At 39.5% G+C, this 24,420-nt stretch overlaps 1 protein-coding gene across 1 annotated transcript in view; it reads right to left on the bottom strand.

Moving 5' to 3' along the window:
- Positions 1-1,449: 1,449 nt before the first annotated feature.
- The window catches only part of grk6 (G protein-coupled receptor kinase 6), a 48,672-nt gene continuing 25,701 nt past the window's right edge, over positions 1,450-24,420 (bottom strand). Inside the window, exons 4-16 of the mRNA XM_070843228.1 lie at positions 23,914-23,991; positions 22,355-22,455; positions 19,896-19,988; positions 15,812-15,875; positions 14,161-14,301; positions 12,498-12,688; positions 12,351-12,388; positions 9,933-10,022; positions 9,541-9,749; positions 8,588-8,725; positions 6,863-7,000; positions 6,628-6,762; positions 1,450-5,871 (exon numbers count right to left, since the gene is read on the bottom strand). Coding sequence (XP_070699329.1) covers positions 5,821-5,871; positions 6,628-6,762; positions 6,863-7,000; positions 8,588-8,725; positions 9,541-9,749; positions 9,933-10,022; positions 12,351-12,388; positions 12,498-12,688; positions 14,161-14,301; positions 15,812-15,875; positions 19,896-19,988; positions 22,355-22,455; positions 23,914-23,991 — 1,467 coding nt within the window. The 3' untranslated portion in view covers positions 1,450-5,820. The remainder of the gene's footprint in view (positions 5,872-6,627; positions 6,763-6,862; positions 7,001-8,587; positions 8,726-9,540; positions 9,750-9,932; positions 10,023-12,350; positions 12,389-12,497; positions 12,689-14,160; positions 14,302-15,811; positions 15,876-19,895; positions 19,989-22,354; positions 22,456-23,913; positions 23,992-24,420) is intronic.

Raw genomic sequence — 24,420 nt, 5'->3', positions numbered from 1 at the left:
TTCTCTGTGTGAGGCTCTCAGGATTAATGACCGTCTGTTAACAAGAGAGAGTTAAAACACCTTCAGAGCTGTACTCCCTGAATCTTCCTACCAACAAACACAAGCAGACATGAAAAAAGGAAAAAACGTGTTTTCTTCTGGTCAGAAACAGTTGAGGTGATTGATGCAGGAAGCTCACACTCCTTGCTGTGATTGATGTTGTTTCCCACATCTCTGATTTCAGACCCCTGATTCAAACAGGTCTGTTGTTGTGTCCAGTGACATCTGTTCAAGGCCGAACAATCAGAGAAAGAATCAGATCAAGATCAGATACGCGACAGAAAATGGCCACAAAAACAGTGCGGAGCTCGAAGCAGCTGTATTAAAATCTACCTGATGCTGATCATCAGCTGACATGGACCACATTAGATATCCCACCATCCAAACATGTCCTCACTGTTCAGATCGAAGACTCAGCAGAAGTACAAAAGCACAAACACACAGTCAAACACACACACACACACACACACACACACACACACACACTGGCAGAGTGGAGAAGGTGGATTCTGGTACAGAACTGAAGCCGTTCCCTCCGTTCTCACAGTGGTTACAGAAAAACAACACTGGCAACAGAAAAACATTATGTAAACATGCCCACACACACACACACACACACACACACACACACACACACACACACACACACAGCTCTAAGCTCTCAACTGTTGATGTTCAAGGTAGAAAGCAGGTGACATTTAAGCAGAGCTGGACGATCTGTTTGGATCATTTGTCCCAAAAATATATACATATATGTATTTATATATTTGAGTGAACATAGAAACAAAATGTCTGGAAAAACAAACAATGTTTGCTTCAGCTTTAGAGGCGTGTAAATAAAGATTTCAGTACATCTGTTTCTACTCTCTACCAATCGACAGACTCAAAGGATAATTCTGATTTATTTCACTCATTGCACTCACTTAATTACTAGCTGAGATCTGGGAGCACGGTGAAATCAATACAAACAAAAAAAAAACAAAAGAAGAGCAGACGACACTTCAGCACTTCTCCAGCAGCTACATTCACACATCACTATGCTGTGGGAGCATTTATCAAAGAACAGTTTCATCACTAACTCCAGACTCCATTGATAAAAAGAGTCATTTAACCTCGCTGAACACGAGAGTTGCTGGTCTACCGCTGCCTCGATCGGTTAGTTAGTTTGTGTTATTTTATGTTATGTTTATGGATCTGAACGAACCCTTTAAAACACAATCTAAAAGAGTTCTGTTTAAAAATACCTGTGTAATCCATCAAATACTAATGACTAAAGATGCAACAGTGACAGCTGAAGTTTGGTGAAGAAAAGTTTAAAAGTACTGTAAGAAAAAAATGTGTGTTCACCGTCCGTGTTTCTCTCCAAAACACTGAGTGTGTAACAAATAAAAAAAACAAGTTTTGGAAGAATTTGAAACCTTCATTGTTTATATTCATGTTTGCTCATGCATGCACGCATCCTCAGTACTAACAACACACACACGGAGCAGCTGGTAAAACCATTGCTTCATACAAAAACACTCCACTTAGTACCTTCTTTAACACTGAAGAAACTAAACTCAGATATTTACTCCACATACATCCTCACATTTTGATTTTGTGACATTGCCTTTTTCCAAATGAGCCCCGCCCACTTCAAACCAGTGAGAAAAATGCAGAAATCTATCATGTAAAATAATCAAAGCTGATCCAGTTTTGGCAGAAAATGCTGCTCAGAGTAGCTGATTGAGATCATGGTTTTAAAAACGGCCCTGCTGGTTGTGTTTCTTGACCCGTTTGACTTCTTGTTCCCAGATTTTAGCCATTAACTTAGTAGAAACAATAATAATGTTGCTGATAAGAATGGACAAAAATAAGACCCAAGTTGTAATTAAGTAGAATAATCCTTTAAGGCTGATTACAGTAGTATTGGTGCACCTCTAACACAAAGGAAACATACAGGACAGAAGATATCTGACAGCAGAGAGACTCAGCACAGCAGCTGAGTACCAATTTTAACGTTCACAGAAAATGTCAGCGACTTCTTCTCACTCTCCAGCTTCCCCTTTGACCTCTCAGTCTTTATAAAGTCACAGCGGGGAGGTCAGAGGTCAGGGATGGCCGAGTCGACAGCAGTCTTTTAGGTGAAGGGATTCATTCAGTCTCATCGTCCTGTTTTTTTTTTCTTTTTTTCTTTTGTAACAAAGAGACTCCACGTCCAGAGCGACGGTGGTGACGACGAACCCAGCAGGTACCACAGACAGGAAGTAGCAGGCTTTGCATGACCACATGTGCAGAAAGACGCCGTTAGATGTATAAAAAGAGGCTGGAAGAGTACCTTCATACACCAAAAGGCACCTTGGATGGGACTTTTTCATCTTTGATCTTCTGTGGGTGACTGATTTGGTTTAATAATGTTTTCTGAGAAGCATTTCCATAAAAAAAAATAGTGAAAAGCAGAATAAAAAGCAGACAGCAGGAGGTTAACTTTGACAGACTTGAAGACTTTTGCTGATTTTATACAAAGAAACTTAAACAATGAATCCATCTCTGCACGTGTTCATCACAAGGCCACTTTAAGACACCAGAATTCATAAAAAACCAGACAGCTGGTTGATTATCTTTAAAAACAAACCAGTTTTGAAGTACATTTCTAAAAGGATAAGCTTTATTGATTTATTGGTTAATCAATGTCTTTAGTAATTCTTGAAGCAAAAGTGCCAAACTTCTGCTGGTTCTAATCTGATGCTGTTCGGTGTTAAACACGACAGTAAAGTTTTGGGGTTTTGGACTGTTGGTCGGACAAAACAACACAACTGAGGACGTCAACTTGAGCTGTGGGAAATGATAACAGGTATTATTCATTATTTTATAGACAAAACAATTGAATAATGGAGAAATAATCATCAGATGCAGCTCTTGACTGTATTAAAGGGTAAGTTCACTGAAATTACACCATTTTTCTCTCCTAACTCTAGTGGTACATTAGAGTACAAAGACTGGAACAGGACATCATACTTGATATTTAGGAGGATTTCGTTAGCTTAGACAGAGCCAGGCTAACTGTTTCCTTCTGTTCGCTGACAAAAATGTCAAAATTTGGTAACACAATGACAACTGCTGTGAGTCTGGCTCATGTCCTCTGCTGTTGGCCCTGGTTGATATAAGTGCATGCTGGGATACTTGTTTACGAAGTGAAGTATTTACATCAGCTCCAAAAGCCTTAAATGATCGACAGAAAACTAATCAGCAACTAGTGTGATAATTAACCAATTCGTTAAGTTCTTTAAGCAAAGATTTTTAATAAAATCTTGTTTCAGGTTGTCAGATGTGAAAATGTACTGCTTGTCTGGATTTGTGATGTAATGGATTTAATATTTTGGGGTTTTGGACAATCTGTCAGACAAACCAAGACATTTGATGAAGTCACTATGGGCTCTCAGATATTGTGATGGACACTTAGAGAAAAGAGAAATAAAAGAGAAAATAACAGGTGATGAGTAATCTGTCGCAAAAATACTTGTTAGGTGGAGCCCTGACTGAGAAAATATGTTTTGTAAAATGGGTGAACTGACCCTTTAAAATGTTGCCTCGCTGATAAATGTAGATGAAGCTTCACCATTACAGAGATTCTGTAAATAAAAACACACCAAAATGATGTTGAGAGTTGAATACTGTGGGACAGTTAAAGGAGCATTCCACGCATTTATGAATTCATGGTCGTTACACCCGACATCAAGTGTGATTCAACATCATATTTAACAGCAGAACAAAAACTGGTGTCTGGCTTTGGTGTCCAGAAATAAAATGACAGCCGTTTGTACATTCAGAGGTATTTCATTTTAATAGCTTAAAATCAGAGGCCATATTCTTTGAGGAAGCCATCGACTGCAACAGTACCAGCTGAGGCATTTCACTGTGGTGATGAACGGACCAGCTTCAGTCTCTGTCTGATGACGGATGTGACGCAAAAGCTTCAGTTACTCTTGTCCTCGTTTCAGCGTGACTTGAATCATGTGATCGGCTCAGGATGCAGCCTGTGAATGGACGAAAACTTTGGACTGTTTTTCTTTTTTTCTTGCATTGTTTCCACCACAGATGAAGTGGTTTTACTGGCAGGGTAAATGTAAGCGTGCACAGGCTGGAAATCATCCGACCACCATTCGCTCATCAACAAAGTAAAGACAAAAGCAACACGTCCTCGTACCGAAGCAACGGATATGACTGTTTTCAGCGCCCTCTGCAGGACGGGAGTGGAAGTCACATTACGCACAGGACGTAAGATAACATTGTTTAAAGGTGACGGTTTGGTTAAGTTTGGGCACCAAACTTAACTTTGGGTTAAAATAAGTATAATACGGACGTGATGAAACCTAAAAAAAACTCATTATTGACTTTTAGTTTCACACAGGACACGCAGAGCAGTCTGCTGCTAGAAGTCCTGCACTTTACGTAACATAACTTACGTACGTGATTTAACTTAAGTTACGTCACTACCTAGATAAACACTGGCCATTTTGGCCATTTTAACCCCGTTGAAAATACGACCACTGTTTTCTGTATGAGGACGGGCTGCAAAAAACAGAAGAAGAGCAAAGAACAAAATCATGAGACAGATTAAATCCTACAGAAACCCGGAGAGAACAGGTGAAAAAACCTGTTATCCATTTATAAACTTATTACAATTAGTATGCTGCGATTCTTCAGCTATTTTCTTGAGATATTGAGAGATTTAATTCACATACTTAGTAATTTTACAAGGCTAAGCCCTTGTTACACACTGAGTTTTGGGTCTTTGTAGCTCAGTTCACAGAGAGGACTGACCAATAACATGGTAGGTTTGGCTCCTCCTGTCCACATGTCAAAAAGTGCTTGAGCAACACACTGAAATTATTATTGGAAATTAGAGACCCATTAAATAGTGTTTGAAATAAAATGTGTATTTTTTACCAAATGTATTTTCTGTCCTTTGCAGGCCGCTGATTCTTTTGCTCTCACAGAGTTTCTGTAAAACTTGACCGCACAACAGTTTCAGCTAAAACAACACGATCGCAGAGTCACATCTGTGTTACAAGAGTAACTGGAGCCAAACTGACGCAACAAGTCAATTGTCTCAAGAAATCCACAATCAGCGAATTAAAAAAAATCATAATACTACTGATATAAAAACATGGCTCTGGCATCTCCATTTCAAAACCATTATTTTTCTAAGCAAAAGTCAAAATCATAGTTTTAAAAGTATTAAATAGAAGCAAAATAGAGCTGAGAAAACAAGTGAGGTTGGTCACAGCAGAATGGAGGGCGAAGGGAGAAAAGTGGTCACAGTTCATGAGCTGAAAGTCACTGATTCCCTGGACAAAGTGGGGGAAAGTAAAGAAATCAAGGGATGCTCAGTCCTCCCTTAGTAACCACCGTCACAGTGCCCTCCAGCAAGGCACTTTTACAGCAGGCAATTGTTCATGTGGAGCTGCTCGGCAGCAGCTCCCGGTTCGCTAACGTGGACAAAGACGTGTGAGTGGATGAATGTGAAAGCAAAGCCTTCCCTGGATGAAAAATAAACAAACTAAAACAAACAAAAGCAAAAAAAAAAAAAAAAATCTTCTGTAAGTTCCTGCCTCCTCGTTCCAAACGCATCGACAGCCGATATTTAAAATTCTTTAAATAACATTAAACATTATGGCTATGCTGAAAATATACATTCTGACATTTAGAGATAGTACTATCTTAAAAATACAAATGTGCAAAAGTTGTAAACAAATGAGTGTGAGTGTGTGTGTGTGTGTGTGTGTGTGTATGCGTTTGTCACAGCCTTGTGGGCTCCTCATCGCTGTCACTGCAGTTACCACAGCAGTCCTACAGAGGGAGGCAGAGAGCACAGAGTCAGTGAGACATCTCGGTAGGGAGGAAAAGAAGTACTTTGATGTTTTATTTAAGTAAAAATTGCAAAACCACAGTATAGAAATGCTCTGTTAGGAATAAATGTTCTGCATTTAAACTTAATAAAAGAGTAATCTTAGGATTTTAAAAGCCCATTTTTACAACGTAATCCTTCGGAGCAACTGCACCTGATCAAAGTACGTCCACTAATAGTGATTTCTTTTTTTGGTGTTGTAATTTGAAGTGTCTAACAAAAAGGATCTTACACAGGGATCTTTTTCATAATGTTGTCAAACAGAAACGGCTATTATATCCCTCTCTTCATTGCCACCAGACTCCATTGACAAATTTAGCTCACAAAACCTGGAACTTGAACGAACCCTTTAAAATGCCGTGACACAGTAACACATACTAACTAACTGTTTAAAAATAATCCATCTGGAATAGTTATTTTTGTGTATTAAAATTACATCTATGTCTGCTCACTCACTGAAAAAGTAAAAAAAATAACATTCTACTTCACTGAAAAGTCCATTCTCAGTGTTTCTTACCTTTGCAGTAACTGAGCTTCACCAGAGAAACTTCAGCAGATTAATGTGAAAATTAACTGCACATACATCGTTCTGCACATTGACTCTCAAACATCTAAGTTAACTAACTATAAGCACAGTTGTGAGTGGAAATGGGCTTTCTTTGTAATGAGAAGCACTCCTGATGTACGAGTCCACTGACCTGTCGGCCAAACAGCCGCTGCAGGAGTCCCTGTTTGGGTGGAGGAGACGGCTGTCCTCTCCAGTCCAGGTCTGGAGGAACCGTCCCGTCCTGGTGGAAAACATTCAGCTCTGCGAAACACTCCGTCTCAATCATCTGCAGAAGAAAAGACCACACTTCATTCTTTGTAGCACAAACACATACATTTGCAGAATCTTGTGTATTTGAGTGTTGTTTATGGACGCAGGCCTCTCACCTCATCCTGCCAGGGGATGGAGATGCTGCCTGTGGACACTTTGCTGTAGAAAGACTCGTCTTTCGGCTCCAGCTCCACTCCTTTCACCGTGGAGAACTGCTCGATGTCCAGCACGTCTTTACAGTAGATGGCCTGTGGCTGCAAACGCACAAACCACCCGGTCAACACATTCACATTTCAGCTGTTGGCTAAAGCTGGAGTCACACCAGAGGAGTTTGGGTTTGAGTCGCCCGTCCCAACAGTTGCGTTGTGTGTTTTCTGATTCATGGCTTGTCTGAGCAGATTATCTGCCCAAATGATCCCGTAGTCACACAGACATTATCTCTGCCTCCCTGATTTTGAATCCTAAACATCAGATACGTTTGATATTTCATATTTCATACTTCATACTCCAAATCCTGTCGTGTGCGAGGAACTACAAAGGAAATATTGAGAGGAAACTTGTGAGAGTGAGCTGACCAGGAAGTGACACTAACTGGATGTTGTGTACTTGTGTAGAACAGAAATGTGGCTGCCAGCAGCACAAGGAGGTGTTTTGTCTCTCTTCCTGAACTTCCTGTCTGTTGTGATCAAAATATTAGACATTGGTTAAACCTGTATTTATGTCTGCGGTCTCCCATATTCTTAAAATCAGGTAATATACTGTGCACCAGCAGTAACACTCAGCGAGGAGAGACTCAAGTTTCATACCAAACTCATCACCTCCTCAGTTGTGGTTTCTTGTAAAATCTCTTTTTTCAAACTAAAATAGCAAATGACTGTGAGCAAAAACTCTTCAACTTAACTTGTTTGGATAGAGATCCCGTCCTGTTAGAGAGACTGGGCGTGCTGGTTAATTATACATGTTCCACATAATGAGCCTCAGTGACATTCTTATTCATCAGATTAATTAACTCCGCTTCCTGTGCTGTAGAGAAGATTGAATGTCCAGCTCTCTATTTAAAGGAATTGCTCTGACATTTTAAAGACCCAAATGCACTGAAAGCGTCTGACGCACGTGCTTTGAAGTACGCCTGTTCTTTTAAATGGCCTAATTCACACAAAAAGCTGTGTGAGGTGTGAATACTCCGACCTCGTTTTGATTGTGGAACGTCTAATGAGAGCCCAGCAACCAAATCTGTTTAAGAAATAAATAATTATTAGTTATAATACAAAACAAAAGTGTGAATTTTCTAAGCTGGGCCTAAAATTTCCACACAGGAACTGTGATTCTCATTGTAGCCAACGTCATTGCTTATCCCCGGCTGTATATGTAGCGCTACCTTCTGTATGCTGGTGATACGTAGCAGGGAAATTACATCAGAGCCCCATCAAAGCAAAAATGACCTGTTTTCTACCTCCACCCAACAGCTGAGCGTCTGCCTCATGCAGCATTACAGGTCACTGGAATAGACATGTATAGAAAATGAATGGTGTATCTGTAAACCATAGAAATCTGTGACTGCCTGACATGTAAATAATGACATTTCCCAGAAATATATTCTGTGGTGTTGGCTTTTTAATGTCACATGAGGTGCTTCAATTATTTGTGCCTTAACAAATATACTTGTTTGCTTTCTTGTTGGAAGTTAAAAGATGCTAACATTAATGCTACTATTCATACTTGTGATATTAAAGTTATTTGTCACGTCTGCACTTATCATAAAAGCTACTGGTTACCTTCGCCATCACTGATGGTGATTAGTGACGCCACTGCTAGCATTAATGCTACTGTGTGTGACTTACATCAGGGATGAAGGGTGCCTGCAGCATGCCGGCCTCGAGGCGTTTGAAGTTGATGGAGCGGAACATGGGGTGGGCTTTGACCTCCGAGGCCCCGCCGCCCTGACAGGCCAGCCTCTCTGTGGGATCTTTGGCCAGAAGCTGGGGGATTTAGAAAAAAAAAATGGTAAAAACACAAGAAGTGACAGAAAAGAAGCAGAAACAAATGAGGTGTGAAGAAAAAGCAGGTGTTCAGACTGTTCTTTTCTGATTACTCCACCGTTATGCTGATTCATTCACTGAAGAAGCACGCAAAGAGGAACATGGAGAAGAAGAAGAAAACACTGAAGTGACTGAACAACGAATAACTGTCTGCCCACACACACAGACTGTATACAAGTGGACGAAGCCACCGTGACGTCACCCGTTGGTTTGTGGCCTTTTTGAGTTCGGCTGTATTTTCGTCACCATCTTGCTCTCATGTTCATCGCCGTTTTAGTTTTTTGCCAGATGGGACGCTCGTTCCACAAAGACCGCCTCTGATTGGTTAGTCACAAGATAGTATGCTATAAAGCATACTCTGGTTTATAGTCGACTTTCCTCTAAATGGGACCATGATTTACAAATGAACATCACGCCATGCTGAAGAGGCGACTGAGACCATAAACTCATTAGGGACGTGTTTACTGAGACAATAAATCAAGTAAGAAGTAGGCTCATTTTCTCAGACTTCTTCAGAGTCGAGTGTTTGTTTCGCCATGAAACCACTGATTCTTGTGATTCCATTCACTGGTGTGAAATGTCATAGACAGGGACGGTCATACAGAAGGACACATGGACTAACAAGACAGAGAGACGTGTCAGGAAGTCTCTTCAGACACAGATGTGTAGCATTAGAACATGGTAAAACTATGGATCTCCAGTAGATTGAAGCAAATGAGAGACGAGTGGATTTGGCCGCTCAAACATCCACCCACCATTTTACAGAAGGACTTGGCGTCCTCGGAGAACTTGCTGGAATATTCCTCCTCCACCTCCCTCACCAGCCGCTCCACTTCCTCCCTTTTGATCTTCTTCTTCCTCTGCTGGAAGGGAGACTGGCCCTCGATCATCTCGTACAGCAGGCAGCCCAGCGCCCACCAGTCGGGGCTGAAGGTGTAGCGCTCGTTTTTTACCACCTCTGGAGCTGGAAGAGAGAAAGAAGGGAGCATCTGATTCAATAGCACAGACTCTAAAAGCTTTAAACCACAGTGCTGAAGTGAGACGTTTCACACCGTGTCTACACTGGAGATGTGGTTTACTCCTGTTTTTCACTTTCTACTGTTACTTTGTCACTAGAAGAGGTCGATAAAGGTCAGAGGTCACTTACCCATGTATCCTACCGTTCCCACCCGTCCCTTGATGGTCTGTCCCTCTGGTACATTAACCGCTAAACCCAGGTCTGATATCCTGATGTGGCCTAAAGACACACACACCAAACACACACACACACAGGCATTGATGCAAATGTCTATAAGATGGAAGAAGAGGCATCTTCATCATCAAGATCCAACTGATCAGCTCTGGTTCTTTTCACCACCACTTTTATTTTAGCAGATTCAGGCTGCAATAATCTTTTGTTTTAAATCAGATTTTCCTAAAAACAAAAACACACATAAAACAAAAGAAAAAGAAAGAAACATAACAAATGTTCTCCATAAAGTTAGAGCTGAACACTTAATTATAACATGAGAAAATATTGTGCATTGTTTATGTCTTTTGTGCTTCTGAACCCACTCTGGGTGCTAAGTGAATCTTAGCACCTCGAGTAGGTGACTTGGTACGTGCAAAGTAAACACCAACATTCTTAAACAATATGAAAACTGTTCAAAAAAGAAACAGTTCAGAAGTTCAGAGTAGAAACAAGCAAGAAACAAACACCAGAAGATGCCACAAAGAGATAAATTGTTGGAAATGCTTATAATATATAAATCTATAAATAAATACAAGAGGACAAACGGTACAGATAACGGTGGGCTCACTATTTGGCAAGCAACAGATACTTTTGTATCTAATGTGTTTTAAAAGATTATTAATGATTTATAAAGTATTAACAACCTAATTAATAACCTAATTATAAACAGAGGAGATAGCTTCTATGCAGCTTTACCTTCCAGTAAAATGTTAGACTGTATCCAACAGTGCCTGGGTTTGTTAAAAATGTTACAATGATCTTGACTCTGTTGTTCTGTTATTTCCCAGTTTTTACTGAACAACTGGATATTTTTGGCTTTGAGGGAACATTCATTCTCATTTCACGCCATCACACGACATCAAAACAGTCATTGCCTTTTTGCATCTTTCTTGTACTTGAGTGATTTAGTTTTTTAATATGTCGAACGATCATGTGGGATTAAAGTCCTCAGCAGAGATTTAAAACACAGGTGAGTTCTCTCTGAAAGCTTTTGATTTCTCTGCCGGAGTCAGAGTGCCCTCTGGTGATTCACAGCGGAAAGTTATCTCACAAACTACTACACACAACTGACTCCTTTACAGCCACAACAGCCTCAGAGTTTTATCTTAAATACAGAAACAGCTTCACAGGAAACACTCTGTATAATCACACGTGAAGAATAGTAATACAATAAACATCTGCACTTTCTTACAAAATAACACAATAAAATCTGATCAAAATCATTAAATGTGTCCATAAATAAGGAATAAATTAGAATCAAAAATTTAACTGAAATTATTTTCAACAGTTCAGTGTGACAAAACAATCTAAACTAAAGGTCCACACTTTAAAGTATTCATTTCTTCCTCTAATTATAATTTGTCTCCTGCTTTAACTTGTACACTTTGTGTTTAGTGATCAGTTTTGCTAGACAAGTTTTAGATGGTATTTGTTTACAGTATTGTTAAACCTGAGCCCTATTTGTACATATTTTGGTGTCAAATGAGTACAAAAAGTTTTAGAAGTGGTCCAGTAGACGACATATGAGCTGCAAAGGCTGTAATGTAATCCCTTTGGGGCAACTGTGTCTGATCAAAGTTTGGACTTTGATTGTTAGAAGCGTGACAACATTATGAAAGGACATAGACCTATAAGATCCTTTCTGTCTGTTTTATTGACAAAACAGTATTTTTTCAATGAGTTAGTCCCACGCAGGACAGGGGACTTGGTATTTTAACATGTTAGTTTTAGTCCAAATGAACCTTTAAAACACCAGAGTCACACAATAACACACACAAACAATTCAAGGCAGCAGCAGACCAGCAACTCCTGTGTTCTGCAAGGTAAAATTACTGTTTTTGTCAGTGAAGTCTGGTGGTTTTTGAAGAGAGCGACATAACGGCTGTTTGTAGTTTCAAAAAAAGGATCTTACAGGTCTGTCTCTGTAGGGATCATTTCCATGATGTAGTCAGACACTTGAATAACCATCTGAGCACTTTTAGTGGACGTACTTGGGTTGGGTAGGGTTATGTTGCAACCTGTTTTGCGGCTGCTGTCTGAAGCGATCTACTGAACCAAGTCAACGACTCTTTGTAGCTACATGTCATTTAGGCACCAAAACATGCAAAAATATGGCAGAGGTTAAAGAGTATCAGAGTTCTCCTGTAAGTGCCTCCTGTTGTAGCTGCTGATTGAGTTGATAGATGGTTCAAATCAGTGGCCAAACAACAACTTCTTGTTTTCAGAACACCAGCCTATAGGCCCATTGACCTCTGATTTCCTGTTATAGAGAAACTGCTTCATGGAGAAGTTGAGACATTTCCTTTAATGCTGAAACACTTCTGAAAGACTCACCGTGGTCGTCCAACAGGATGTTCTCTGGCTTTAAGTCCCTGTGTGACCGAGGAAGAGAGGGAAAGTGAGTGCAAAGAAAAGAGCCAATGAGACGAGGAGAGAGGAATGACCAGGAGACGAATGTCTATGAGTTGCAAAGACCGCGACCTGTAGACGATGCGTTCTCGGTGCAGGTCCTCCAGCCCGCAGCAGATCTCTGCAGAGTAGAAGACGGCTCTCTTCTCGTCGAAACCTGCCTCGCCCATGTGATAGATGTGAAACTTCAGGTCTCCTCCGTTCATGAGGGTCAACACGAGGCACAGAGCGTCCTTCGTCTCGTAGGCGTAGGCTAAACTCACCTAAAGACAGAGGAATGGTTAATGAGGAAGCTGCATGCTAATGTGTTTTATGTGCTTCTTGTGTAAATGCTTCATATCAGCAGGATATTGTGAAAGACATTTTTAAATCAGCAGGCTAAAATAAACGTATAAATAAAGATGCAACCCTAAAAACAATGCCACCAGATGGGTATTGTTGAAAAGAAAACAAGATTACACATATTTCATGGTACATGGTACCATCCTGCTGCCTAAAGTACTGTTCCTCCATCACTGAAAATAAAATAGTCCCCAACAAATGCACTATTTACTCTTGTGTGAGTAGGGTAAAAAAAGAAATAAGTCAGAAACTATTGAGGGTCGGACTAACACACTGTTGGCTTCAGTCTTTTCATGGGATTTGTTCATAATAACAGAACAAAGAATGAAGTTAATAAAGGCCTTATCCTTTAACCTACCTTATAAACTCCTTTATGGTTTGATTGATTTGATGTGATGTGAACTATCAGGCCTCTAAACAAGGAAACTACACTTTTCATTTACAAAACAACCTGAAACCAAACCCACTGAAACAGTTGTGTATAATGTTCTTGTGCTTTGATGCCACTTTTATTTTTGGAGCTATTCTGGTTGTTTGTGATGGCCTGCAGCAGATTTTACTGCAAAGTGAAAACCTTGAAATCAAAGAGAAGCTGAAGAAGGTCATTATTTATCTGAAAGGTCTTTGTCTTTTTCCAGGAATTGCTGGCATAACTTTGCATTCCTGCCAGCTGCCTGCATAATGGGTCTCCTTCGTGTGCGGACAAGGGCTCATCTAACTGAAGCACTAGGCCTTAACGTTTTACTTTACATTCAGTAAACTACATATCTATTTATCTCTGCATCAAATAATGTTCACTCTCTCTTTCACATTAGAACCATAACTGATTTTTTTGCGCATCTTCACTACAATCATGCAAAATCTAGTATAACTTCAGTATTTCTCTACAGGACTTTTTTATATATATATTTTGGTAGGTACAAGTAGTTTTGGAACTGCTCCAGTAGATCACCTCAGTAGGGATCCTTTCTGTAATAACTTGGAATAACACACGTGTTCATGTTTATTTCATACTCATACACACGTTCCTATTTCTCTTTTCAAACCTGACATTACTTCTGTAATCCCAGTTTATATCCATCTATGCAATTCAAATAACGCACTGGCCTTATCAATACATACATCAATACATGACAATATACAGTTTGTACTAGACTTGGACTCACTGTGTAAAGAATATCACCAGGGACTACTGTTGTATGGTTCTAGTTTTTGGTTTTAATTCAGTGTCTTAATAAGATGTTTGTTGTTTGTTTATATTCTTTGTGCTTTCTGAAGTTGGCTGCCATTTCAGTCTGTTTCCGTGGGTTTATGATTTATTAGGTTTTTCAACATGCAAATTCAAAATCTGCATAGAAACACGTGAATGTTTGAGATAAGACGAGGTGCTTACTACAAATCTGCTGTTGACTTTCTCCAGGATCTGTTTCTCATTGAGCGCCATGGACTCTCCTTTCCTCTTCTTTATCCTCTTCTTCTCCAGCTTCTTACAAGCGTACATTTTCCCAGTCGCCCTCACCTGACACGCACACACCTGCAGGGTAAAGGAGGAGGAGGAGGAGGAGAGACAGTTCAGGGTAAAAAGAAAGGAAGGCAGCAGAGGAAAGAAAAGAGCTCACATGAGGAGAAAATAGTTCCAGTTATACAAATAACTGAATGAAATTTATTCAAGTATTTTTTTTTTGTAGGTATTTTCAAACCTGGTCCATAATTTTACCTATCTTGGCGTCTAAACTGGTTGGTTAACAAATCTTTGGTACTGGTCCAGTAGATACTAGTAGTAGAGATGTTCCCGTCACAGAACGTCCACTTAAACTTCTTGTTTTTGCCACTGACAAGCTCAGATTGTTATTCTAAGTGTCTGCAAACATTATGGGAAGGATCCTTACAGAGAGAGACCTCATCACAAACAATCGCTGTATCGCTCTCTTCATAGCCACCAGACTCCATTGACAAAAACTGTCATTTTACCTCAGAACCCTGGAGCTGGTGGTCTACCACTGCTTCGATCATTTAGTTTGTTTGTGTAATTGTGTGTCACGCGAATGTTACGTTTGTTAAACCAAAGTTACCCACTAACACATAAAGAGAGGAATGTTTAGTTGCAGTCCGACTTCAAATACAAGTTTAATGAACAAAAACCAAAACACGCTGTCCACTATTTGCTTTCATTACAATAATCAGATATTGTAGGCAGAGAATTTTTCCCCTCAAAGCCAACAATCGTAAAATAACCATCTAAAATAGAGACAGACATGCTGTGTACCTCCAAAACTGTAAACATTTCATGAAACGTTTGGTTTTATCTCCTCACAGTCAACTTAATCATCTATTAATAAAAACAAAAAGAAAAGTGTCTCTACTTTTTCTGTCTCTTATGTCTCTGTCCAGTGTGGGAGCTGTAAATCTCATTATGGCCTTTTGGAACTTGAATCCTGACCTTTAAAGAGTCGGAGAGTCTGTGCTGTACAGAGTCTGTTTTGTTTCTAATTGGGAGAAAATGGAGGGATGATGCCGCTCGTTACCGACTAGTCTGGCAGGAGCCTGCATCATTAACTTGGAGATGAAATGTTTAGTTGTTCTGCTTTTACTTTGAATCCTGACAACAAATTGTAGTGTAAAAAAACATTTAAACAGCTTGGTAAAAAATTTCATTTATCCACTCAGGACTTCCATTTCTTTTTTGATTGAAAAGATAATCTATGCAAAAAGCTATCTGAAAAAGAGAAACTGTGTACTGTGAGTAAAAAGGTGGACACTAATGTTAGGATATATGCATTCATTCTGTGACTTCTTTAGGAGGGGTTGTTTGGGGGTTTAACTACATATTACTGACACTGCCAAAACATTTTATTTAGAATCTTTTATTCTTGTTATCCAACCTGAAAACACACCAGAAGATAATTTATCTGTTGAGGATTTATAGCCTCCTGTTAAAGCTTTTTTTTTTGTTCTACAGTATTTATTATTGCATCCCTGTGTCTGCGAGTTGTCCTGTTGTGTTTTGAGTGAATGCAATAAAAAAGATAACTTGTTGTACTTACCTCTCCGAAGCCTCCTTTCCCTAAAACTCTGTACTGTCGGAATGTGTTCTTCGTCACAGGTTGCCTGTTGGACACAAAGAGAAACACGTTAATATTACTGCAACCACTCGAAAAGCTCAATTAAATACAAGTTGTTAATTCAGCTCTACTGCCCCACACTAATGGCAGCTGCACACTGATCACATCACACCACTATTATATGTCTATAATGCTGCAGTTGTGGTTTGCACATCACACATTGCACATCGCACATTACAAGATAGAATCCCTGAGACGTCTGTCTGGTCCCCAAACACACAAACACGCACATGAAAAGTGATACAGGAAAAGACGTGAAACTACAGAGTTCTACTGTGTTGTTAATAAAGTTTAAAAAATGTCCACAAGAGGCTAGCGATGCAACTTTGCAGCAAAAAGGAAAAATATATCCATCCATTGTCTGTACCGCTCAGGGTCCTTAAGGGTCACAGGGGGGCTGCAGCCAATCCCAGGTGACACTGGGCGGGCGGCGGGGCCCACCCTGTACTGGCCACCAGTCAATCACAGGGCCAACACAAAGAGACAGACCAGCATTCACACTCATATCTATGGGCAATTTAGAATCACCAGTTACCCTCAGCTGCAGTGGTTACCTCCCGGATATTTCATCTCTCAGTAGGTTTGAAGTGTTATTTAGCTAGCTGACACTATGCTGGTTAACATCTGCTTCTGTGAAATGCAGTAGAGATGAAATGTGATGTATGTATGTAAAATGAATACGGTACAGAAGCCCATGACGACATAACCATGACGACATAACCACGTCAGCGAGCGCTTGAGCAACACTACAACACCAACTTGGCGTCAAGGTAGCTTAGCCGTTCTGTAAGTTTGTTAAAGGTCTATAGTTATGCAACGCTACGCCCATGCTTCTATTAATGTTAATGTTACACTGTGTTATTATGGTTTTTAAGATAATCAACGCTCATGAAATAGCAATGTTATTATTTACATCAGCGATTTTGGTTGTGGGCTTAAGATTTTCAAGTAATTTTTTCAAAGTAAGATCTGTTCTTTCTCCAGCCTATTTCTACTAGCTCAGTTTAACATCAATATTAGATTTCGACCATTTTCTCATACTTTTTAAATTCAGCTCCTGACAAATAGCCTTCCTCGAGCCTCAGCCCCTAATCTAAGATCTTAAAATGCTAGTTCCTTCCTCTCTCACTGCATTGATGTTTATTTGTCTGAAATAATCAGCTCTTGAGACAACAGTAAGATCCAAAAGAAAACTTGGTTGGTTTATAAATGAGCCCGCACAATGTCACCGTGATCAAACTTTGTCTATTTGTTGCTGCATGAGGTTATTTAGGAGAAAACTCGAAGTGAACACAGCAAAAGAACTCGTGTTTCTGTTGTTACTCTCTAACTGGATAATTTGTCTTTGATTGATTGAATTCTTTCGCTGTATTTATTTAGGTTTGGAGAAACAGGTCCGTATTCAGTATTGTCCAAATAACAACATTATTTCTGATGAGACAAAGAAAAGAAAAATGTATTAATCACTCCACGTATCAAAAAATGTTTTTCTACAAAACTCTTACCATAAGAAGAAAATCTAAAAATAAGTGTAGGCTACAATATGTTTTAAACAGTTAATCCAGTGAAATCCATTTTGTTTAACTGGAAACAGCTGTTTTATCCTTTATTATCCCTTCCACAATGTTGTCAGACACTCAGTGGCATAATCAAGCACTTTTAGTGGACGTACTTTGATTATTTGAGTTGTTGATGTGTAATCAACAACTACCATTAACCATTACAGCCTGTTTTGCGGCTGCCTGCTGGACCAGTTTCAAACCTTTTTGTACCTACATGTATTTCAAACTCAAAATATGTAAAGGTGTGACCCACGTAAAATATATGAATTATCAGCATAGAGGAGCAGGTATAATCTTCCTATTTAACTCTCAGCAACAAAGCAAATGAGCACATTTCCAAAAATGTCCAACTATTTCTTTAATGAGGTTTAATGGACGACAGGTGGCAGGTTCGATGATGAAGCTAAAAAAGAGGCATACAACTATCTTCTGTCCTGTTTGCCATCCTCTCTGTCCACCTGTCTAACTCCTTTCAAGCTAACAACACCATACAGGTGCTTGTTAGATGTGGGTCCAGCTGTTGCTAGGAGACAATAGATGTTTTGGGATCCCTTAGCAACTGGAGACATCTTGAATCAGCTGTAAGCATCGCCCATCACCACTGACTTATTGTTTGTTGGTTCATTTATTTTGATTGTGATAACATAATCAGCTCACAGCTTTACTCTGCAGCCATTTCCTCTGCTTTCTGACGCGTCTTGTGCCTCAAGAAAACATTTTAACTCCAATTATGGTGGTGGTTTTCATGTTTGTACTCCAGTTGAAGGATTAAAATTCTCCTGCCGTGGAGGGAATTCGGTGACCCTGTTGTTTGTGAAAACTTCTCCAAACCCCACTGGACGCACAGAAAAATTCAAGGTCATTAAGTTTGCGCAGTTCCTGGAAGAATGATGTGCAAGACACACAGGGTTTTTTATCTGGTGAGCAGCTTGTGGGGCTGGAAGAAACAGGCCTAATTCTGCTGGAAATAACAAGAAAAGAAGCCAACACTAAAAAAACTGTCTCCACCTTCTCACTTCCTTTTTGTTTTGTCTTTTGTTTTCTTGTTTTTCTCTCATCTTTTGGGGTTTCTTACGTCTAATCCTTCTTCTTCTTCCTCTGCTTCCATCAGTCCGTTTTCTCTGTCATCACCTTGTGCATTCAGGGCCGATCTTCTGTATTTATGTCGCTAAGCGGGGATGCCTGCGGCGGCACCATCAGCCTCCCATGCTGATCTTTTCAGGAATGCAAGTTTAACCATCGAACCTAAACACTGGGGTCCACAGCAGGACAGACAGTATATTTACAGCATCACTACGGTTTTTAAAGTGAAGCCTGGGAACCATCAGACGTCCCTGATGGGTAAACAGACCTGATCAAACTCATAACAACTATTATTATGGTGACTGATTCATTTCTCCAGATACAAATTAACAGTATTCCATCAGACAACAATGTGGACTATGGTTGAATACCAGCAATTTAGATGACAGTTTTTCCTGGGAATTCTCATCATATCTGCTCCATTTTCCTAGGAAAACTAAATCTGTGGGAGCTTGGGGGTTTTTTCAACCTGTGTGTATTCTTGTGTCTGTGTTATATAACTGGATGAACTCTTACAGCTACAGCAGTTTCATCCAGTTCTAACAGATGCTGTTCACAGTCTGTGATCGCTCTGATCAATATTTGAAGAGTTCATTTGCAAAAATAGATAAAAGCCATTGTTGAATAAATGGAATAAATTAACACCAGTTTGACACAAAAAACACGATTTAGGATAATAAATACAAAGGGGGTCATCTGTTTTTGTAAAAGAACCCCTCATTTATTTTTAGCCTGCATCAGAAATGGGACATCACGTCTTTTTTCAGGGCAAATTTCACACCTTTTAACTGTATTATGCTTCACAGAGAAGGGTTGAAGATACCTATGGCATAGTGTTTGATTTCTAGTAAAAAAAGACCTGATTAGACACAAGAGTTACCTGCTGCACCTCCCACGCCACTTTACCCATAATTACAATAAACAGAACCATCTTAGGAACTATCTGTAATGTTCAGATTCACTTGTGTCTGACCTTTTCAGGCTACGACAGCACCAGCTCATTCTGAAAGTCTCTACAGAATTTCAACTGAACTGTGAAACTTTGCAGTTGAGCAATTTTAAACTCTTATCATGAAATATCTGATAGTGATATCACTGTGAAGTTGATGGATTGCGTTGATCTCGCCCCCATAATCCTGAGGACATGAGGACACATGGGAGAGGAAGGAATGAGGCAACTCGCCGAGCATGTTGTTACTGGTACAGTGGAGTAATTACAGGCGAACGAAGCCTCTGAATGAGCATAAGTGCTGCTGTGATAATGCTGATGCACAGAAAAGAGAGCAACGGCAGCACAAGACAAAAAAAGAGAGCTGGACAAAGAACCACAACCAGAGAGGTTAAGTTATATAGAAAATTACCTCTCCAGCCATTTCCACTGGAGGAACCTGTTGTAGTACATGCTGTCGAGGTAATCTGCGAAGGGCGCCACGCTCAGGTAGTCATGGATCAATCTGGAAAAAAAACGAGTGTGTCTGAATTAGGCAAGTTCAACTGAGTTATTATGAAGATTTCTACTTGATAAACACAGTTCAGTGTGTGCACACATCTGAGACAAGAGAACTCAGTTCAGTCTGGTGTTTAAACCATGGAGGAAAATACAAAATATATGCAATGATAATGAATGAAAATAAATGTAACCAGCCTAATTTCAAAGCAATCATTTGGATTCATTTAGAAAGGATCTTAACTCACTGACACTGATTTATTCATGTTTTTGGTTCAATCACATCATCAAGGTCACTGACTGACCGACAAATAAAAGCTTGAGGAAATACCACAATAATTAACTGAAATAAAAGAATTAACAGAATTGCTCTTATTAGAAATGTGAAACAATGTGAACAACCCCTTGAATAAACCCTTAAATAGCTACATCTCCACATCTACAAATCTATAAACCAGATTCAGAGGATCAGACTCGTGTTAATGCTGCATACAGAAGTGTAGTAAATTACTCAGATCTTGTACTTGATGTGGCTTGAAAAACGAACCTCTGCGCTTCTTCACGCCTACGCAACAGGCATGAACAGAGCCGTTAGAGGATGTTACTCAATGTGTGAATGTTGATTGTGGAATGAACAGTGAACTCTTCCTCATTAGAACAAACCGGTTTGTCTTTATTTTGTCATTCCATATTCTTCTTCATCCCGACTACACCGTGAGATATTTGAATGCCTTTTTTAAGCAGCTTCACAGCTATATTTTCCAACTAAAATGAACTGAATTGACGTGGTCACAACTTGCAGAGTGCTCTCAACCGTTATGTGCTGAACTTCCCCATTTGGGAAATACTGGAGAACAAATCCAGCGTCACAAAAGTAAGACGTCATGTTACAGGCCTGAAGCTGTTCAGTTGGGGGTTTGTTTGCTTTGTACATAAATGCATGGACGTAAAAGAGTAACACTAAACCACACTGAACATTTAATGCCCTTTTTTAAGTTAATAAATTCTATGTGCAGTCACTTCATTCTACTGTTATTATGCTTTATTGATTGATTCTGATCCCAGTGTTGTGGAAGCCCATTTATACCAATGTGATGGGGGAAAAAAAGGATCCTATTAAGTCATTATAACAAAATGACTTTGTGTCTAAAAACAATGTGAAAGTTTCTAGAATTTGCAACGTTTCTCGTTATTTAAGGTACAAAGTCATTATTTCTGAGATACTAAGTCATTTCTAGATGCTGAGTCATTATTTTGAGTACGTTTCTCATTATAATGACTTTTTTTTTACATTTTAAATCAAGTAATGCTGACCACTGCATCCAGTCGGGTTTGGGTGGGTATCTCCATTTGAATGTATTTTTTAGTCATATAATGGGGTCATATTAGTAAAGCTAGAGCAGATGGCCTTTATCAATGCAGAGTATCCAAAGTTCAAACATAACAAGTTGCCTTGTGCGGCCAAACTGTCTTTTTCAGGGCTTTCAGTCCCGCTCTGTGAATGTGTTCTTATCAGACGCTGTTACAGTCCTCCTCTCGGTCACAAATTTTACAATTTCAGACTTTCGACATTGTCTCATGGACTTGTGACTTCACTTGGACTTGAGCCTTGTTTCTTGAAAGGCCTGAGACTTTGCCAAAGCCACAGAGACAGAGCCGACATTCAGGCCGACGATCAGCTTTCTGCAGGGCCGGCAACACTTCAATTGGATGTTCTTTTCAATGCATGATTGTAGCTGCAACACAGGACTGCTTTATAAGTGTACAGAGAAAGAGAGGGCGAAATAAAAGCTAGCATTGATCACTCATACCCTTTTTCAATAGGGAATGGATCAAATCTGATATGTTTCTACAATCCAATTGGCTATGGTTAAACTCCCAAATTTCCAAATATACCATTCGTCAGGGTAGTCTAATACACATGATTGTGTTAATGAAGCGTTCATCAACTAAATTTGTGTCTGTGTTCACAGTTTGAAATGTCGCTTTCATATCTGTATTCTGAAACGATTAGTCCATTTAACCGATTAATTGATCAACAGAAAATGAATGCCCTACTGTTTTGGATGTCGAATAATCGGTTCATTTACTTTTCAAGCAGAAATGCCAAAAGAAATCTGGTTCCAGCTCCTCGAATGTGAGGATTTGCTGCTTTTCTCCATTTTACATTGTTGTAAACTGAGTACTTTGGGTTTCAGACTGCTGATCGAACAAAAAAAGACATTTGGAGACATCCCTTGGGAAAATACACTCTAGGAAATAAATGTTAGTTGCATCCCTAACAATGACTCTGACAGAGCAATGAGTCTGAATAAAGCCAAACAAAATAATGGACCAAAGTAAAGAAGCATGATGGGACCCCTGTGATCTTACTTGGTACAGGCCTTGAAGAGCTCTTTGCAGGCCTCCTGCTGCAGCCTCTCGGCACACTGAGCCATCATGGCTTCCTCCACTTCAGGCACGTGGTCCTCCGACTGCATCGCATGAAAGAAAAACACACTAAGTCCAAGTAAATACAGTGACTCAGCGGAGAAAAGCCAGATGAACTGGGTTTAAGACGGCGCTGGATGATTACTCAGTGCAGACTTCTGCATGTTCAGACGTGTGCGACATGTACAGATGCAGACGGACGCAGGTGAAAAACACAGACTGGAGTGCACAGACAGACAGACAGAGTCAGGAAAAACAGATACCAGCAGACACGAGCTAGAAAGATGCCACATTTAACAATAATGATGTAAATTACTGAGCATTTGCTTCATTTTGCTGTAAAGGCTCGTCTTTAAAGTTTGTGTTGTTGCCAGTTTGTGATGATCCAGGACTGTTTCCTCTCCTTCGTTGTACTTTCATGAAAACTCTGGACTGTAGTGTTTTGTTACTGTTATGAGAATTGCCATCCAAGGACATGCTCACGAATTGCCAAACAGAGTGGCAATCGAGGGTGCGCTCTGCAACGGTGTGAAGCCTCATATCTACAAGGACAAGAAGAAGTTCTCACGCCAGTAGATGATGAGCTATACCCACAACGGCCATTATAAAACTGTATAAAACTGTATATGCTCACCAGATGAGCCTTTTACTCTGTGATGTTGTTGCACTGTTGAACGCTCCTCTTGCATGCAAGATTAAAACTTTGTTATAATTCACAAGCTGGCTCCAATCTCCTCTATCTAAAGAAGAAGTCTTTTGACAGTTACGTACTGATCCGCTCTGTTGTCAGAAATTAAACTGAGCTATTCAGTTTTGGATTTGGAAAAGCGATGATTTACTTAAGTTTTCTTAATTTCTTTATTTTAATTTCTTTACTTTCGATTTATTTTGTGCTTTTTATTCTTGCTTGAATTTTTGAAATTTCACTGTAAAACCAAATCTTGCTTTCTTTACATTCTTTCTTTTATTTTTATTATTCATTTTACATAAGAGAAAAATAAAAACATGAATTATGAAAAATCATTGAATAAATAATAAGAGAATAATAAGAATTTGGTGGGTTTCTTGCATTAAACTGTCTGATGTTCAGCTGCAGATATCAGACTGTTGCTTTCATGTAAGAAGTAAGTTGGCATGTTAGTATGTATGCAGAATGTTTAGATGCTCATATGGAAGCCAGAGGTTGCCCAGAAGGTCAATGTAAAAACTGACTGGTGTGATTTGGTAATCAGTCAATTTCAGTTATCAGTGGGTTTTTTTTTATTGCACTTATTGTTTTTATTTTGCTTACACATTTGTTTTTGTCTCGTTGTTAATTCCCACACTTTTTGTTATATTTGACATGTATTCTTCTGCATTTATTGTTTATACCACGGCTCCACTCAAAATGAGGCTTTCCCTAAATGTGTTTTCAGAGGTTTTGAATAACAATGAATGGCTTAAGTAAGTCTCTCTGCAGGGAAACAGAGAAAGTGATAAATGTCCACGGAAGCAGCGTCTACCTTTGGGTTGAAGTATTTGTCGATGAGCTCCTGACCGCACTCCTTCCTCTTCTCATCTGGAGTCACCTCGTACTCCGCCTACAGAGAATCACATCAAGACACAATGAGTGGGAGAAGCCAGAGGGGACCTGCAGCTACCACAGATGCTCCCTCATGTACCCAAAGCCTCAGAATCACTCTTTGGATGCAGTTTACTAGTGTCGAAATGTATAAAACAATTACACACAAAAACCATCCACACGTCAATTACTGCAGCAAGTATTTATGAAAACCAGACTGTGAGTTGAGTCACAATCAGAGTTTGATGCAGATGGAAAAATAAGGTGAGAGACTTGATCATAAAACATTGTTTACTTTGGTTATTAGTCAGTTTCACTGATTCACTGTGTGATTTCTGTGCCTTAAAAAACTTAACTTTCATTAATTGCTGTTTACATTTTTTACATGATTGCTGTGTACACAGACTTTGGACAAAGACCAGTATCAAAATAAAGACGGCTGGAATGA

The sequence above is a fragment of the Pempheris klunzingeri genome, chromosome 14 (assembly GCF_042242105.1).
Source record: "Pempheris klunzingeri isolate RE-2024b chromosome 14, fPemKlu1.hap1, whole genome shotgun sequence".
In the NCBI taxonomy this organism is placed as follows: domain Eukaryota; kingdom Metazoa; phylum Chordata; class Actinopteri; order Acropomatiformes; family Pempheridae; genus Pempheris; species Pempheris klunzingeri.
The sequence above is the reverse complement of the archived record's forward strand: the minus strand, read 5'-3'. Positions and strand labels throughout refer to the sequence as shown.